The sequence below is a fragment of the Hemitrygon akajei genome, chromosome 10, assembly GCF_048418815.1.
Source record: "Hemitrygon akajei chromosome 10, sHemAka1.3, whole genome shotgun sequence".
In the NCBI taxonomy this organism is placed as follows: domain Eukaryota; kingdom Metazoa; phylum Chordata; class Chondrichthyes; order Myliobatiformes; family Dasyatidae; genus Hemitrygon; species Hemitrygon akajei.
The window spans coordinates 145,516,477-145,533,142 of record NC_133133.1 but is presented as its reverse complement, the minus strand read 5'-3'; the positions used below and the strand labels follow the sequence as shown (position 1 = coordinate 145,533,142).

The 16,666-nt window shown below is 38.6% G+C and overlaps 1 protein-coding gene across 2 annotated transcripts in view; it reads left to right on the top strand.

The window, feature by feature from the left end:
* rad52 (RAD52 homolog, DNA repair protein) overlaps positions 1 to 16,666 on the top strand; it is a 38,322-nt gene that overhangs the window by 6,057 nt on the left and 15,599 nt on the right. For both annotated transcript variants that reach the window (XM_073059260.1, XM_073059259.1), the window contains exons 2-6: positions 2,728 to 2,829; positions 15,073 to 15,166; positions 15,493 to 15,560; positions 15,708 to 15,826; positions 16,498 to 16,573. In XM_073059260.1, the coding sequence (XP_072915361.1) occupies positions 2,728 to 2,829; positions 15,073 to 15,166; positions 15,493 to 15,560; positions 15,708 to 15,826; positions 16,498 to 16,573 (459 nt within the window). The remainder of the gene's footprint in view (positions 1 to 2,727; positions 2,830 to 15,072; positions 15,167 to 15,492; positions 15,561 to 15,707; positions 15,827 to 16,497; positions 16,574 to 16,666) is intronic.

Sequence of the window (16,666 nt, the reverse complement as noted above, 5' to 3'; positions counted from 1 at the left end):
GGTAACTGACAGAGCCTGCTCTTCTCAAGAAAGTTCTGTTTATGTGCACCATGCCTCGATCAAAATCAACTTTCAGAGGAGAATTGTAGAATTGCATTAAGCTGAGAAAGGCTACAAAAGCATTTCCAAAGACCTGTGTGTTCATCAGTCCACAGTAAGAGAAATTGGCCACAAATGGAGGAAATTCAGTACTATTGCTACTCTCCCTAGGATTGGGTATCCTGCAAAGATCACACAAAGAGTACAACGTACAGGGCTGAAGAAGGTGAAAAAGAATCCAAGCGAGGTGACCTGATAGAGGTGTATAAGATGATGAGAGGCATTGATCGTGTGGATAGTCAGAGGCTTTTTCCCAGGGCTGAAATGGTTGCCACAAGAGGACACAGCTTTAAGGTGCTGGGGAGTAGGTACAGAGGAGATGTCAGGGGTAAGTTTTTTACTCAGAGAGTGGTGAGTGAGTGGAATGGGCTGCCAGCAATGGTGGTGGAGGTGGATACAATAGGGTATTTTAAGAGACTTTTGGATAGGTACATGGAGCTTAGAAAAATAGAGGGCTATGGGTAAGCCTAGTAATTTCTGAGGTAGGGACATGATCGGCACAACTTTGTGGGCCGAAGGGCCTGTATTGTGCTGTAGGTGTTCTATGTTTCTATGTAACATCAAAAGACCTACAGAAATCTTTAGAACTTGTTAAGGTCTTTGTTTGTGTCCCCACTATAAGAAAAACACTGAACAAGAATGGTGTTCATGGAAGGACACTACAGAGAAAACCACTGCTTTCCAAAGAAAGCTTTGCTGCACATCTCAAGTTTGTGAAAGACCACATGGATGTTCTACAACACTTCTGGGATATTGCTCTGTGGATAGGTGAGACAAGAGTTGAACTTTTTGGCAGAAATGCACATTGCTATGTCTGGAGGAAAAACGGCACTGCACACCAAAACCTCATCCCAACAGTGAAGCAATGTTCATAATATTTTGTGTTATATATTTATTTGGGTTCTCTGTCTAGTTTTAAGGCTTGCATGAAGGTCTGATCATATTTTGGGTCTTATTTGTACAGAAAACGAAAAAATTCTACAGGGTTCACAAACTTTCCAGCACCACTGTAAATGAACTTTTGAACATTTTGTTATTTCATCCCATGACAAATCATCAGTATGAATTTAAAGCAGGGGTTCCCAACCTTTTTTTTATATACCATGAATCACTACCATTAACCAAGAATTTAACAATTTACAATTTGGATGAAATTGTTATTTGTAATAAAATTTAATGATTTATCATTTACAATGAAATTGGAAGAAATCTGAGATCTGTTGCTTCTTGCAATTGGCAGCATCTTGAATCTTCTGTGCTTTTCACAACAAGGGAGAAGCAGACTATACCTGACAGTACAACTTCCTGTTCATCGGTTATTTAAAGGTACATAAATTAGTGTAATATTCAGTGAGAATATGAGTGGTGGGGTGGAGATAAGTCCCTACCAAAGGAGGTTTAAGACACTCCTTCCCTCCACTAGCCTGCAGGTCACCCTTGTAGCACCTGCTTAGCTTCCACCCACCCGACTGGGGTCATGTGAAGCCATGGGAGCAGGTGGTGATGGTCATATGAGCAGCTGGTGCATATCACATGTTCTGGTTATGTGAGCACTGACATCAGGCAGATGATCTCTGAAGAGTATTGATACTGGCTGGGGTCACCCATCCTATAAAGACACTGCCCAGTAGGTGGTAATGGTAAACCACATCTGATGGGGAAAATGTTGCCAAGAACAATCATGGTCATGAGACCATGTTCAGCTACATCATGCAACACGGCATATGATGATGATGATGATTCAGTAAGATATTCTTTAGAGAATGCTAATCAGGATATAAATTTTAATTTAATGTTCACATACCCCGATGCTAGAAAGTTCAAAAATCCGTTATAAAACTCATTTTCCTACTACTTTTTCCATCCCTTACTTGTAGAAACTGCAGACTGATGCAGCACATGTTACTATTTGCAATGATACTAGCGACTGAAGTTTTTGACTCATTCTACTTCAGCCCATGGAAAATTGCTTGGCAAACAAAGATGTTCAATTACAGTATATTTAAAGGGGTAAACGTTCATGATCCCAGTAATCAAGTGGTAAAATGAATAATTTCAGTGCTTGAGAAATATTAATTATTTTGAGTACTTATGTAAATAAGATGAACCCTATTGTTAGCAATAATCATAAGTTTATTCTAAACAAAGTGTAAATTTTATTAAAATAAAATGTTTTACTTCTCTTACTGTACTTTTCCACCAAAAATATCTCTGATGGCAATAGTACAGTAGTCAGTAACTCTGGTAGTTCAGAGGACAGCCAGAGATGAAAGGTGAATATTAGCAAATTATCTTGATGTGAAGCTCCTCCCACCAGTGGCTAACCATGCTGCAACTGATAGATTCTAAGTTTGCTGTTCAATAATCAGCCTCTAATCCAAGAGTCACAAAATTCAATGTGTCAACTTAATTCAATAATCTCAGTAACTCAGCATTTGGTGTAATGCAGGATTAAATGTATACCCACTATCCTCTGATTCAGTAGTGTAGTACAGAATGCAATTATTTGCTAAGCCATTAGATAGTAAACTTTAAAACTGAAATTAATCTTGTTTCTTTCAAACAATACAGAACACATAAAGCATCTCAACTGTATCAAATTAATTCCATTATTTTTCTCCATTATAGTATCAGTATACAGCTGAGGAATATCAGGCAATCCAGACTGCATTGCAAAGGCGCCTGGGCCCAGAATACATTAGTCAACGTCCAGCAGGTGGAGGACAAAAGGTAAATTGAAATGAAATTGCAGTGTTTCCTAAGATTAAAAATTATGCATATGAATAAGATCTTTCTCTTAAGTTTTCCCTGATCTCGTCCCATCCATCACCTATCCCGAAGACGTCCTTGGCCATCTTTTCACTTTCCCTTCTGGTGTTAGGCAAGGCAGAGGATACAAGCAAAATATTGATCATAATAGAGATGATAAAGATATGAAAACTGTTATATTGAAAAGGTTAATCTTGCTTAAGGTAGATACAGTGCCTTGAAAAAGTATTCAAACTACCTTGGAAGTTTTCATGTTTTATTGTTTTACAACATTGAATTACAGTGGATTTAATTTAGCTTTTTTGACAGTGATCAACAGGCTCTTCTGTGTCTAAGTGAAAACAGATCTCCACAAAGTGATCTAAATCAATTACAAATATGAAACACAAAATAATTGATTACACAAGTATTTACCCCCTTTAATATGACACAGCAAATCATCACCGGAGCAGCCAGTTGGTTTCAAAGATCATGTAATTAGTTAAATGGAGATCATCTGTATAGTTAAGATGTTGCAATTGAGCGTTGTAAAAATACACCTGTATCTGGAAGGTCCAGCTGCTGGTGAGTCAGTATCCTGGCAAAAACTACACCACAAAGACAAAAGAACAGTCCAAGCAACTCCACAAAAAGGTTATTGAAAAGCACAAGTCAGGATACAAGAAAATTTCCAAGTCTCTGATTATTCTGAGTACAGTTAAGTCAATCATCTAGAAATGGAAAGAATATGGCACAGTTGTAAATCTACCTAGAGCAGGCTGTCCTCAAAAACTGAGTGACCGTGTAAGAAAGGGACCAAGAGACCTATGACAACTCTGGAGCAGCTGCAAGCTTCAGTGGCTGAGATAGGAGGGACTGTGCATCCAGCAACTGTTGCCTGGGTGTTTCACCAGTCGCAGCTTTATGGGAGAGTGGCAAAGAGAAAGCCACTGTTGGGAGGGGGGGGGGGGGGGGGAAATACTTTCATGAAATCTCGGCTAAAATTTGCCAAAAGACATGTGAAACTCTGAAGTCAGCTGGAAGAAGGTTCTGTGGTCTGATGAAACCAAATCGAGCTTATTGGCCATCAGACTAAACACCACACGTCATCTAAGACACACCATCCCTACCGTGAAGCATGGTGGTGGCTGTATCATGCTGTGGGGATGCTTCACTGTAGCAGGCCCTGGAAGGCTTGTGAAAGTAGAGGGTAAAATGAATGCATCAAAATACAGGGAAATCCCGGAGGAAAACTTGATGCAGTCCACAAAAGAAATGTGACTTGGGAGAAGATTTGATTTCCAGCAGGACAATGACCCCAGCATAAAACCAAAGCTACACAGGAGTGGCTTAAAAACAACAAAGTTAATGTCATGGAGTTTCCGAGTCAGAGTCTAGACTTCAATCCAATTGAGTATTTGGGGCTGGACTTGAAAAGGGCTTTTTACTCACAATCCCCACGCAATCTTACAGAGCTTGAGCAGTTTTGTAAAGAAGAACAGGGGGAAATTGCAGTGTCCAGATGTGCAAAGCTGATAAAGATCTATCCACACAGACTCAAGGCTGTAATTACTGCCAAGGGTGCATCTCCTAAACACTGACTCAAAGGGGGTGAATGATTATGCAATTAATTACAGGCAGTCCCCGAACATCTGACTTACGAACAACCTGCCACAAAGCCTATTATATTGAAAACCAGAGTTAAATACAATGGTTCGTAGTAACGAACACACGTACTACATTGTGACACTCATGAAAACATTGCGTGGCTTCAGCGGTTTGTTGCCTTGTGGAAGGCCGTCCCGCCATTTTAAGTCAGATCATGTTCCCACCAACACTGTGCTGAGTGTGTAACTTTGTATTTGGCTTAAATTTTTCTCTTATTTACCCTTGTAACCATGTATCCAAAGCGTAAATCTGATGCAAGTGCTGGTGATGCATCAAAGAAAAAGAAAACGATCACAGTTGAAAATATGGTGGAAATAATAAAGCAGTCGGAAAGAGGTGAAACGCCATCGGTCATTGAAAAAGTGTTAGACTACAGTTGGTCAACGATCGGAACAATTTTAAAGGATAAAGTGAGAATACTGGAGCATGTGAACGGCCCTGCCTTGATGAAAGCTACAATTATTACTAAGCAACGCAATAACTTGATTATTGAAATGGAAAGGCTATTGATAATTTGGTTAGAGGATCAAAATCAGCGTAATATTCCTATTAACCTTACTTTACTGCAAGAAAAGGCTTGAAGCCTTTTCAGTGATTTAAAAGCTGCACATACAGCAAGTGAAGGTGCTTGTGATGAAGAATTTGTTGTGAGTAGGGGTTGGTTCAATCGTTTCAAAGTGAGGGCAAATTTACATAATATTAAAGTACAAGGTGAAGCAGCGAGTGCCGATGGAAGTGCTGCGAGTGATTTTGAAATTTTTTTTAAAAAATTATTGAGGAGGGAGGTTATTTGCCAGGCCAGATATTTAATGTAGATGAGACTGGCTTATTTTGGAGAAAAAAATGTCTGAAAGGACCTACATTTTGAAAGAGGAAAAAAGTGCACCAGGGCATAAGGCATCGAAGGATAGGCTAATGTTATTGCTTGGGGGTAACGCATCCGGGGATTTCAAGCTCAAGCTTTTGCTTGTGTATCGCTCCCTAAATCCAAAGGCACTTCGCCACATCATTAAGGCATCTCTTCCCGTTATTTGGAAGGCAAATTCAAAGGCTTGGGATACAGTTGCCGTCTTTGAAGATTGGTTCTTGAACCATTTTGTTTCTGCTGTTGAACGTTATTGCTTGGCCAAGAAAATTCCTTTCAAGATTCTCCTTGTGCTTGACAATTTACCCGGACATTTGAGGAAGAAAACGAAGACTGACCTAGGAACTCCGGAACTGAAAAAGTTTGCGACAGAAAAGTTAGTCTCATTGAAGCAGGGATGGCAAAGTTAGAGGAGCAAGATCATAATACAAAGAGGTTCAGCAAAGTTTACCATGAAGTTACCCAGAACCTCAGCTGCTACAAGGTCATTTATGATGAAAGAAAGAAAAGCTCTGTACAAGCCTCCCTTGATGCCTACTTCAAGAAATTGACTCCAGTAGTAAACCTGCCCTCTCCAGCTGCAGAATCAAACCTGGACTCTCCAGCACCAGGTCCATCATAATGTTACCTCACGAATGCCCCTTCCGGTATGCAACCATATGTAGTTACTTTTATTATTATTGTATTATTATGTACAGTACTGTGTTATTATGTTTAAGATATTTTAGTGTATTTGGGTCAGCACCATCCCCACTTATCCCATTTAACCTGTCTTTGTGCGGTGGACTTTAGGACCTGGCGTAGCTCAGGACCCGCTGAATCTGCAGTGTTTCTGTTCCGTTGATGGTGTCACGTACCCCGTAACTGGGTCACTTAACAGCAAAGATAGAGAGGTCCGCTGAAGTCTGATGGTACTATTTTTTAACAGTATTTATTGATAAAAAGACACAAAATAATATCAAGGCAAACATACAGATAATATACTTCATCAATACTAACTCTAAAAGCGCGGATATAATAATAATAAGAAATAGCTCTATCGTTGTCTAGGGGATAATGTATTGTCCGATGGAAATATAAAAGTCACTGTCATTCAAGCTGCAGCATTTTGGGTTTAAGAGAGACGGTTTTAAACTTGCCCGGGTCTTTTATGATGCCAGTCCTTTGAGTCGGGGGAGTTGATTTCCCCGTTGCTAGCTAAAAGCCGTTTTCCGTGGTTCCAGCCACCAGTCCCAAGCAACGGAACTGAACGCATGTGGCCTCCTTCAAATGGCTTCCCGCTATTACGGGATCGCTAGCGTTTCTTCTGGTGCGTCTGAGGGGCTGTTCCTACAGACCCTCTTTTATCCTGACTCGCAGGGTCGTAGATGTCAATCAGGTTGGGGTGATGCAATCTCTTTCTCACCCAGCCCACTTTGCCTGAGGGCATTCACGTAGCATAGTATTTCAATCCACAAATGTGTCTCCAAGAGACAATGGCCATGTCCCGTAGCTTTACATCGCCGAGGAACGAGGCATTCTGCACGTCTCTCTCTCATTTCCTGGGTCCCCTGACCCAACCCAATAGTGATCTTGCGATTCTCACAAAGGAGGGGGCTGCAGGCATAATAACGGAAAACAATCACAGTTGAAAATAAAGTGGAAATAATAAAGCGATCGGTAAAAGGTGAAATGCCATTGGTCAATGGAAAAGTGTTAGCTACCGTTGGTCAATGATCGGAACAATTTTAAAGGATAAAGTGAGAATAATGGAGCATGCGAAAGGCCCTGCCTCGATGAAAGCTATAATTATTACTAAGCAACGCAGTGTTTTAATTATTGAAATACAGTACATACTTTTCTTATGTGTTTTGTATACATAGAAAAGTAAAATATATACTATATACTAAGGCAAGCATTTGTCTAACTGACGCCAAATAATACCGGATATACCTGTTCCGACTTACGTACAAATCCGACTTAAAGACGGGCTCAGGAACGGGTTCGTAACCCGGGGACTGCCTATATTGTTAACTTTTTGTTTCTCTAAATTCCTACATGATACAAATATTCTTAAATTATACTTGTGTTCGGCTTCAAGCAGTCTATCATAAAGAAAAGACTTTTCTGAGGAAGGAACACTTTCGAAAAATTTATTGTCCAGTGTAATAATCCTAATCTTCCTAGATATAAGATAGTGTGAGAGGATTTCAAAGTGATAAATTGATGAAGGGTTAACTGTAGGGCAGTCAGTTTAATTTCAGTGATGGGTAACATTTTTGAAACATTAATAAGGGAAAATGGGCAAGAGTGTCTTTAGCTAATGTAATTGATTTTTTCAAAGTACCAGAGGTTGATTAATATAATTGAGTAGATATTGCCCATGTGGTTTTAAGTATTGCACAAAATGCCACATAAAAGACCGGAGAAGCCTGTGGAACGGAGAGTCACAGTCAAGTCTATTGTCATGTGCACAAGTGCATGTATCTGCAATTGCAATGACAAACTTGTTTGTTGTAGAATGGCAGGCATGTTGTATCAGAAAAGCAGCATTCACAAGAAAAACATGAAAAATTATGCCCAAATTTTAGAAGAACAGAATTGGAACAAAATTCCTTTATTTTTATTTTTTTTCTCTACCAAACGAGTAATTTTTCACCTCCCTTATTGTATTCCATCTGCTAATCTTTTCCCCAGGGATTATCAAGGGACATATATCCTTGGGCAATCAGCTATGCATTTTCAATTATTGAAAACTCTGCACATCTTGCACTTGCTCAAATTGACTCTATTTTATCGACAGTAAGGTAGGGTTTGGGTGCTTCAGTTCAGGTATAATCCAATTTCTCGGTGAAGTATTTGATTCCACGCATTCTGGAACTCAAGAACCTGGACACAGTCAGGCTGAATTAGTCTTTCACAAGTTGGCTTGTATTTGTCAACACTCTTTTTGTACACGCCATCAGATGTCATTTAGAGTAATAAGCATTCTTCACAGAATTAGAACTTTGAAAGAATAATTTTGAATGTAAACCCCATTCTTTTTATTGCAGTTTCTTTCCGTTTGCTACCTCACTCCCACTTTGTATCTAATTTCCCTTTGATTTTTTTTCATATTCATGCTTAATATTTTAACCTTTTTGCACCCTTGGCCTCAATTTTCCTGTCAAGTCATTATATTGTTAACTGACAGAGTCATGCTGTTCTGTTTACCAGCCAGTCTTTTTCTTTGCTCTATTTGGCATTTTCCCCTAAATTCTCCTTATCCTAGCCTGTCATCATGCACAAATATTCCTGGCCTATTTTATTTGGGCCCAGTATATTCTTGTGCTCCTGAATCTAAATACCTGAACTTCTATGTAAAAATTATTATCACTCCTAAACGGGAGTTTACACTGTTAACCCATGTCAATATGTGCTTTAAACACCTTTGATCGGAAATGTTCACTCTGTTTTTGTTCCCACAGATGTGACCTCACCTGAATGTTTCTGGCATTTTCTCTTGCTCATGTTAGTGCAAATTGTGTACAGTTTTCTTCATGATTTCTATGAAAGTGCATGCTGACACGTGATTCATATTCCTTGGTTTTTCACATTTCCCTTTGATTAGCAGCACAATGCTTTTCACTGGGCCACTTACACATCTGGTAATTGACATCAGGCCTTAAAGGGCATTTCTCAATGAAATTCTCTTAAGTGCATTTATGTGCTCGTCTTAGCTGAAAAAGGTCTACAAGAGGCTGTGGAAGGGTAGGTAGAATGTCACATGCCTCAGACTACACAGTCATTGACTTTTATATCTTTAGTGGAGCAGAATGTGAAGCAAAGCCATGTCATTTTGAGGCCAATCTACAAGAAACTCCCTCACAATGGAGTCATGCTTCCTATGGCAGCCAAATGATCAAAACCAAAGCAATTCACATACACCAAAGAACAATGTGGAAAGAAATTACATGAATTATCAAGGATGAAGGTTTGATCTAGGAAGTATTTCACAAATTTGACCTGCTTAGGAAATTAATTCACAAATTTGAAATTCGCAGATTTCACCAACAACGAGAATGGCTCTGAAACAAACTACTGTAGCATTAACTGTTCTCGCAGCCTACTTCTCATAGGCAGTTGCTCAGGATGGCTTGCTTGTGTTTATTGAGATAGCAAACTTAACTTTTTCATTCATGAACATTATCCTAATGTGACACCCTTATTGCTCTCCTTGCTGCCTCAGGTTTTCTTTACAACTGAGAGTCTACATCATACAAAGCCATAATAATTAAATTATGACAATCGTGTATACATTGTACTTTGACTTTAACTTTTTCTCCATCTCGCAAAACAGGACAGCCCACAATTTGTCCTTGACAATAAATGGAAGGAGACCATTCTCTTTCCAAAGACCCACCAATCTGGAGGAGCAAGTACCCCACCCTGTGGGAACCAGTTGTTACCTTTGCTGAAATATGGATACCAGTGCATGTTGAAAGTATTTGAGTGCATACAAATCCTTCAGTGTGGTTCCTCCTCCATACTATATTCTGACTACTTAGATTTACACTGAGGTGTGAATTGCTAGGAAGAATCATTCATAACGAGTCATACTCCCCGCACTTTCCTGGTACACTTTATCTGGCCTATGACAGAAAGGACCCAACAGCCATAATTTTTAGATTCTGCAGTAAGCACTCCATATCTTAACTGCTTTAAATATAAATTCAAGCTTTCTTTCAGTCAAAGTGATCCTCCCACCATAGCTTGTTGTTTTCTGCTTTTTTTGAGCCAATATTGTACCCCTTCACACACCTTACGCTAAATCCCTACCTCCTGTAATTTTATTAATAAGCTCTTGTGGGGTACCTTGTCAAAAGCCTTCTGAAAGTCCAAGTAAATTATATCAGCTGCTCTATTGTTATCATACATTTTAGTTGCCTCTTCATAGACCTCCAATATATTAGTAAAACAATTTCCCCTTTCTGAACACATGCTGGCTTTCTGCTAACAAACATGTTCTTATCAGCTGTTTTTTCTATCTCATTCTTCATTATCTTGCCTGTGATACACATTAAGCTTAAAGGTCTATAGTTACCAGGGTCAGTGCAGTCACCCTTCGTGTATACCTGGATAATGTTAGCCCATTTCCAGTCCTTAGGGATTTCACTAGTCTTCAATGACTTGAAAAATGCATGTTATGGGTATTTTTTATATGTAATCACAGACCTCTTTAGGTACCCATGGATATATGTTGTCTGGCCCTGGAGATTTATTAACTTTCAGCCTTTACAGCTGAAGCAGGACCTCACTTTCTAAGATATCTAAGTCACTTAAAACAGCCTTAATTTTTCTGTGCACTTACTGACATATTGCCAACACTTCTGCAAGTGAATACTTCAGCAAAATAAGAGTTTAGAGTATCTGCTATGTCCTTCTTTGCATAATTTAACACCCCGCTTGTTATTACCAATACCTTTAACTTCCTCCTTGACTTTTCTTTTACTACTAAAGTATTTTTAAAAATCTCTTGGGGTCATTCTTAGCATTATCAGCAATATCCTTTTCAACCTGCCTTTTGGCAATCCAAATTTCCCTGACTATAGCTCTTATATTTTCATATGCCCTATGGCTAACATAATTGCTATTTTTTATGTATTCCTTATATAGCTGTCTTTTCTTCAATAATTTTTTATGTTTGTCTCTATTCATCCATGTCATTGATCTATTGTTTTTATTGCTTCTCCCAACCTTGGGTATGAACATTTCCAGCACTGTGTTTCAGCTCTTTAAATCCACCCCATTGTTCCTCAATTGACACAACTTCAAACAGTTCATTGCAGTGTACCTTCCGAAGTCTTTGCTACATCTGCACGAACTTTGCATTTCTGAAATTCAATTTAATGGCTTTGGTTTTTACCGATATACTCTCCCAAAAAACTTCACTTGTTCCTAAAGGCTCAACAACTTTCGTACTCAAAATTCTATCGTGATTGTTACAGAATATCAAATATAGACAGGCCTCCCTTCTTGTTGGTGCATTAACATACTGCGTCAACAAACAATCTTTCAATAACTCAATGAATTCACTTTCCTGTAATCCATTAGTCACTGGGTTCTCCCACTCAATTTTTGAGAAAGTTAAGTAACCCATAAGTATAACATCACCCTCAGAACATGCTTTTGATAATACGCTGATAGTTGTTTATTAAAATCACTATCAGTATTAGGGGTTCCAAAGCATACACCCACTGTTATTCCTTTGTCCTTACAGCTTTCAATGTTCACCCAGGTACTTCACAAAGTCTCGATTCATCTCCTATCATAAGCAACCTCATGTTTAAATTCTGTCTTGTGTATATGGCTACTCCTTCAACTTTACAATCTTGGCTATCTTTCCTTTAATACTATGTTAATCACCATCCTTTGAGGTAGGCCAGATTTCAGTTATTGCTATTATATCAAATGTGCATATAATTCCAGCTCATTTATTTTATTCTTAATATTTCTTCCTTTACACAGGCCATCCTTAGTCTATTACGAATGTTTTTCATCTTATTCCAATTCATTTTTATATTTTTGAAGCCTATAATTGGTTTATGATGTAATGTTATTCTCCACTGTTAAGCCTGCATGTTGTAAGTTCCCTGTCACCCCCACCTCCCCATTCCCTAGTTTAAACTGTCCTCAACTAACTGAAACATATGCCCGCCCAATACATTAGTGCCCCTCTGATTCAAATGCAACCCGTTCCAATGGTACAGGTCCATCTGCCCCAGAAGGAGCCCCAATGTCCCATACACATATGCCCCCCTCACCTACACCGTGATTTGAGCCACATGTTAAATCTTCCTATCGTCTCCATCTTACCTGGACTGGAGCGTGGCACAGGCAGAACTTCTGAGAAAGCCACCTTGTCAGTTCTGGCCCTACGTTTCCCAGCTAACTCTTGCAGAACTGACAGTCTGCTCTTACCTGTGCCACTTGCTCTAATGTGGACAATGACTACTGGATCCACCACAGTTCTGGCTAGGAGCTTATCTACTTGTCCAGGGAGGTCCCCTACGTGTACAAGACTCCTTGTCAGTACACACCTGATTCTCAACCCCTTCTGATAATTGAGTCCCCCTACTATCACTACTTCCTTTTTGCGGGGATTAGGTTTAGGATTAGAGAGGGTCCTGTGGGGTTCCTCTGTCTTGCCTACCAACAAAGAGGTTTCATGGTCGTCGCTGAGCATCGCTAGATGTTTAAAATGGTTGGACACTTCTAACTCTGGGGTTGATGTCCCTAGACAGTGTGCACCTGTCCTTCTTACCTTCTGCTTCCTTCCCACGGTCCCCCACCTGTCTCTTTCTTTCTGGTCTGGAGTCTCAACCCATGGCTCTTTTGGGGTTCACACTATCTCCCTAAAGGACATCTGGAACACAACTGCCAATACTCTACAACGTTGCAAGTCAGCTACCTCCTCCTCAAGTTCAGACACCTTGTTCCTGAAGTGTTAGATTAGCTGACGTTTCTCGCATATGAACTCTTCAAGGGAGCAAGTTAAGAACTGTACCTAATCATGTTGCCGCTGCCCCATACAAAACTAGAAGGGGAGATACTCTTCTCCACTTGTGTTCTAAATTCAGTTCAAACTTGACTCAATGCAATCTTCCCAGAGAAACTGCTGAATTCCTTCCTGTGAGTCAGCAGTGTTTTACATCCAATCACCCCCATTCTGATTTCTTCCCCTTTTTTTTCCAGTCCTGATGAAGACTTTTGACTCAAAACATCAACTCTTTTTCCTTTCCATAGATGCGCCTGACCTGCTGATTTGTTCCAGCATTTTGTATGTGTTACAATCATCTCCATTGTTTGCAGCCCATGCCCCTGGATTTGTCTGCTTTGCCGCTGACATCTGATCCATATCTCTAAGTTGTGCACCATAGTAGAACCAACAGATAATTACTGGAGAAATGGAAGTGCCCCTCATCTGACAGGCTAGTACTGTGGAACATTTCAAAACATGTCTTAAAAGCCTATTTTTTAATTTGGCCTACTTGCAGGATTACTTAATGCTTGTTGAAAATGATTACATTTATATAATTTGGTACATTCAATTAAATTTTATTCTGTATAATGTCTGTCTTTACTTATGATTTCCAATTCTGTCTCGTATTTTTATGACTACTGATTTATCTTTATAATCTATGTAAAGCATTTTGAGCCTGCATTTTAATGTATGAAAGGTGCTACATAAGTAGTATTATTACGTTTGTACATTATATAAATGTAATCATTTTCAACGAGCATTAAGTAATCCTACAAGTAGGCCAAATTAAAAAATAGGTTTTTAAGACACGTTTTGAAATGTTCCACAGTACTAGCCTGTCAGATGAGGGGCACTTCCATTTCTCCAGTAATTATCTGTTGGTTCTACTGTGGTGCACAATTTAGAGATATGGGTCAGATGTCAGAGGCAAAGCAGACCTTAGAAGTAAGAGGTAAATGGCTAAGTAGACCTTTAAATAGAACAGCTATAGCGAATAGGTCACACTGTTCTCTGTGAATAGACAATAATGTTTCTAAACTAGATAAATATGATTATTTTAGCTATAAACACTGATTGTTGTTTGACAAATGATGCCGCTCTACACATCAGTATGCCAAATGTCTGAAGCATACTAGACTGTATGGTGACTGGAAGTATTATTTTGGATTTTTCTGAGCTGAGCCATTTTCCCCATGTTACTGCATGTTCATGTTTTGCACTCAATTGTGTGGTACTGATAAATGTTGTTCCCTCAATTCAGTATCAGGCCTTTTTCATTTAAACCCATTTATCTATCAGTATCCTTCCTTCATCTCTTCACTATTTGAGATGTTTAAAATATATATTTGTCTTTAGAAATTGTGTACCTAAAACAATGTGGGAAGTCCTGATTAATCTCCATAAGTCTTCAGTAAAGCCTTGGCTAGAGTATAGTGTTCAATACTGAACTTCCCACTTAGAAAAGATGCCAAGGCTTCTTTGAAGAGACTGTTGGATAGGTACATGGAGCTTAGAAAAATAGAGGGCTATGGGTAACCCCAGGAAATTTCTAAAGTAAGTACATGTTCAGCACAGTATTGTGGGCCGAAGGGCCTGTATTGTGCTGTAGGTTTTCTATGTTTCTAAGATATTATTCAGAATGACTGCTGAAATGATGTTTTGCTTGGTTTATATTAGATATTGAAAAGTGATCATCAGTTTGATATAAATGGTAAATAATGAGAGAAGAATTGAAAATTCTTTTTACATGGATGATTGCAAAGATCGAGAACAAACAGAAGGAATGTTAGAATTGTATTCATTGCAAACCTTCAAAAAAAATGTACTTCACTAATTTGCAGTATTGAAGAGAGAAATGATTCAGTTGTAGTCAGATATGGATTGTTTGATTTGTATTGTTCCTCTTGGCAACCAGAAACCCATTCTCTTCATAACATTACAACATACTTCCTGTTTGCATTTTCCATTTTTAGTTGCACAGCATTATGCCACTCTACCACATTCCTTTTGTCAATATGACCCTCGAAGGAATTATTCCTGTTTTCAGCAGTATGAAACAATAGCCCATGTATCCTAACCTAAACCTTGTGGGACCAAGACAAACATTCTTCATTTATGTGTGATTTTTCTGACTTCTATGCAAATTATTTCACAGTGGCACTGATACGTATTCCACTTACTACATTATCAGGTCTGCTACATTGAGGGTCACAGAGTTGTCAACCTAGCTAATGAACTTTTTGGATATAATGGGTGGTCCCATTCCATCACACAACAAAATGTTGGTGAGTAAGACTAATTTAGTTGTGGCTATTGTCAAAGTAAATATTTGGGATCTGAGGCATTATTGATTTCAGGAATTTGTTCATTCCAGAATTATGGATGTATATTATTTCTCAGAGTGTAGAATGGATTATCTAGCCAAAGTTCAAATCTAATTCCAGTTTGCTAGATGTGACATTACATACCAGCTTCACCAGGAAATGCAGTATCCAGTAAATATTTTGATTATTGTAACATAACAATTAAACCAAATTGATGGTTTAATGGATGTTGCTAGAAATCCATTAATCCTGTGTTTGATTTAATTTAGTTGTATGTTTTCTTTCAGATTTTGTGGATCTCATTAATGGAAAGTTTTATGTGGGTGTCAGTGCATTTGTAAAGGTCCAACTCAAGGTATAAATGATTCTTGCTAAAATGCTAGTCTGTCTATGTGACGTGAGCAAGAAAATTAATAATGGTATTAATTTTGGTTTTAATTGTATTTGGTGTAATTCTGTAAATATTACATGCATTTTAATAGTGTGATACCTTGACCTTCAGGATGGAAGTTTCCATGAAGATGTTGGTTATGGAGTGAGTGAGGGACTGAAATCCAAGGCAATGTCCCTGGAGAAGGCCAGGAAGGAAGCAGTTACTGACGGATTAAAGCGATCTCTGAAGTATTTATCAAACGCTTTTTTAAATTTTGTGTAGCAAAAGTAGAAAAATTCTGGCAACTAATATTATGTTATGTTTAAAATAAAGTTACTGTTGTCCATGAGGACAACTGATGACCAGAGAAGACAGATATGGTGAAAGTGGCAATAAAAGCTGTCAGAGTAAGTAAGTGATCACAAACTGGTGAATTGTGATTCAGTGACATTGGATAAATACACTTTGCCCTTAGGAAACAGGCTTAATTGTCCAAATGTTAACTAGAATATTGAATTAATGTATTATTAGATTTTAAACATGGCGAATGGGACTAGCTTATTGGTCAGTGTGGATGAGTAGTTCCTGTGCTGAAGTTCATAAATTCTGAAGTATCAAATCATGAATGGGAAAAGTGAGAGTCAGGGATAGATATTCGACATCTAACATTTAACACCCCTTTAAAATATTGTAATTATCGAACATAATTCCTGTACTTGAAGCTCATTGGTCTATTTGTTGCTTTATTGGGTTACTTTATTGTTAACCTTTGCTGTTGACAGACTGAAAAATTGATTGCAGAATAATGATCAATTGAAAAATAAGCACAGTAATTCAATGAAAATTTGGCAGTTCAGGTAGCTGGCCTAGTGGTAATATTAGCAGCAATGTGTAACTGCATTGAATTTTTTAATTTCAGATCCTTTGGCAATGCCTTGGGTAATTGTATTCTGGATAAAGAGTATTTGCGAATGGTTAATAAACTACCCCAGCAGGTGAGGATTTATTTGGGATACCTATAATAAGGGAACTGCTGCATGGAAATACAGAACTTTTACTGGGATAATGCCACAAATGGGCTCAAACTG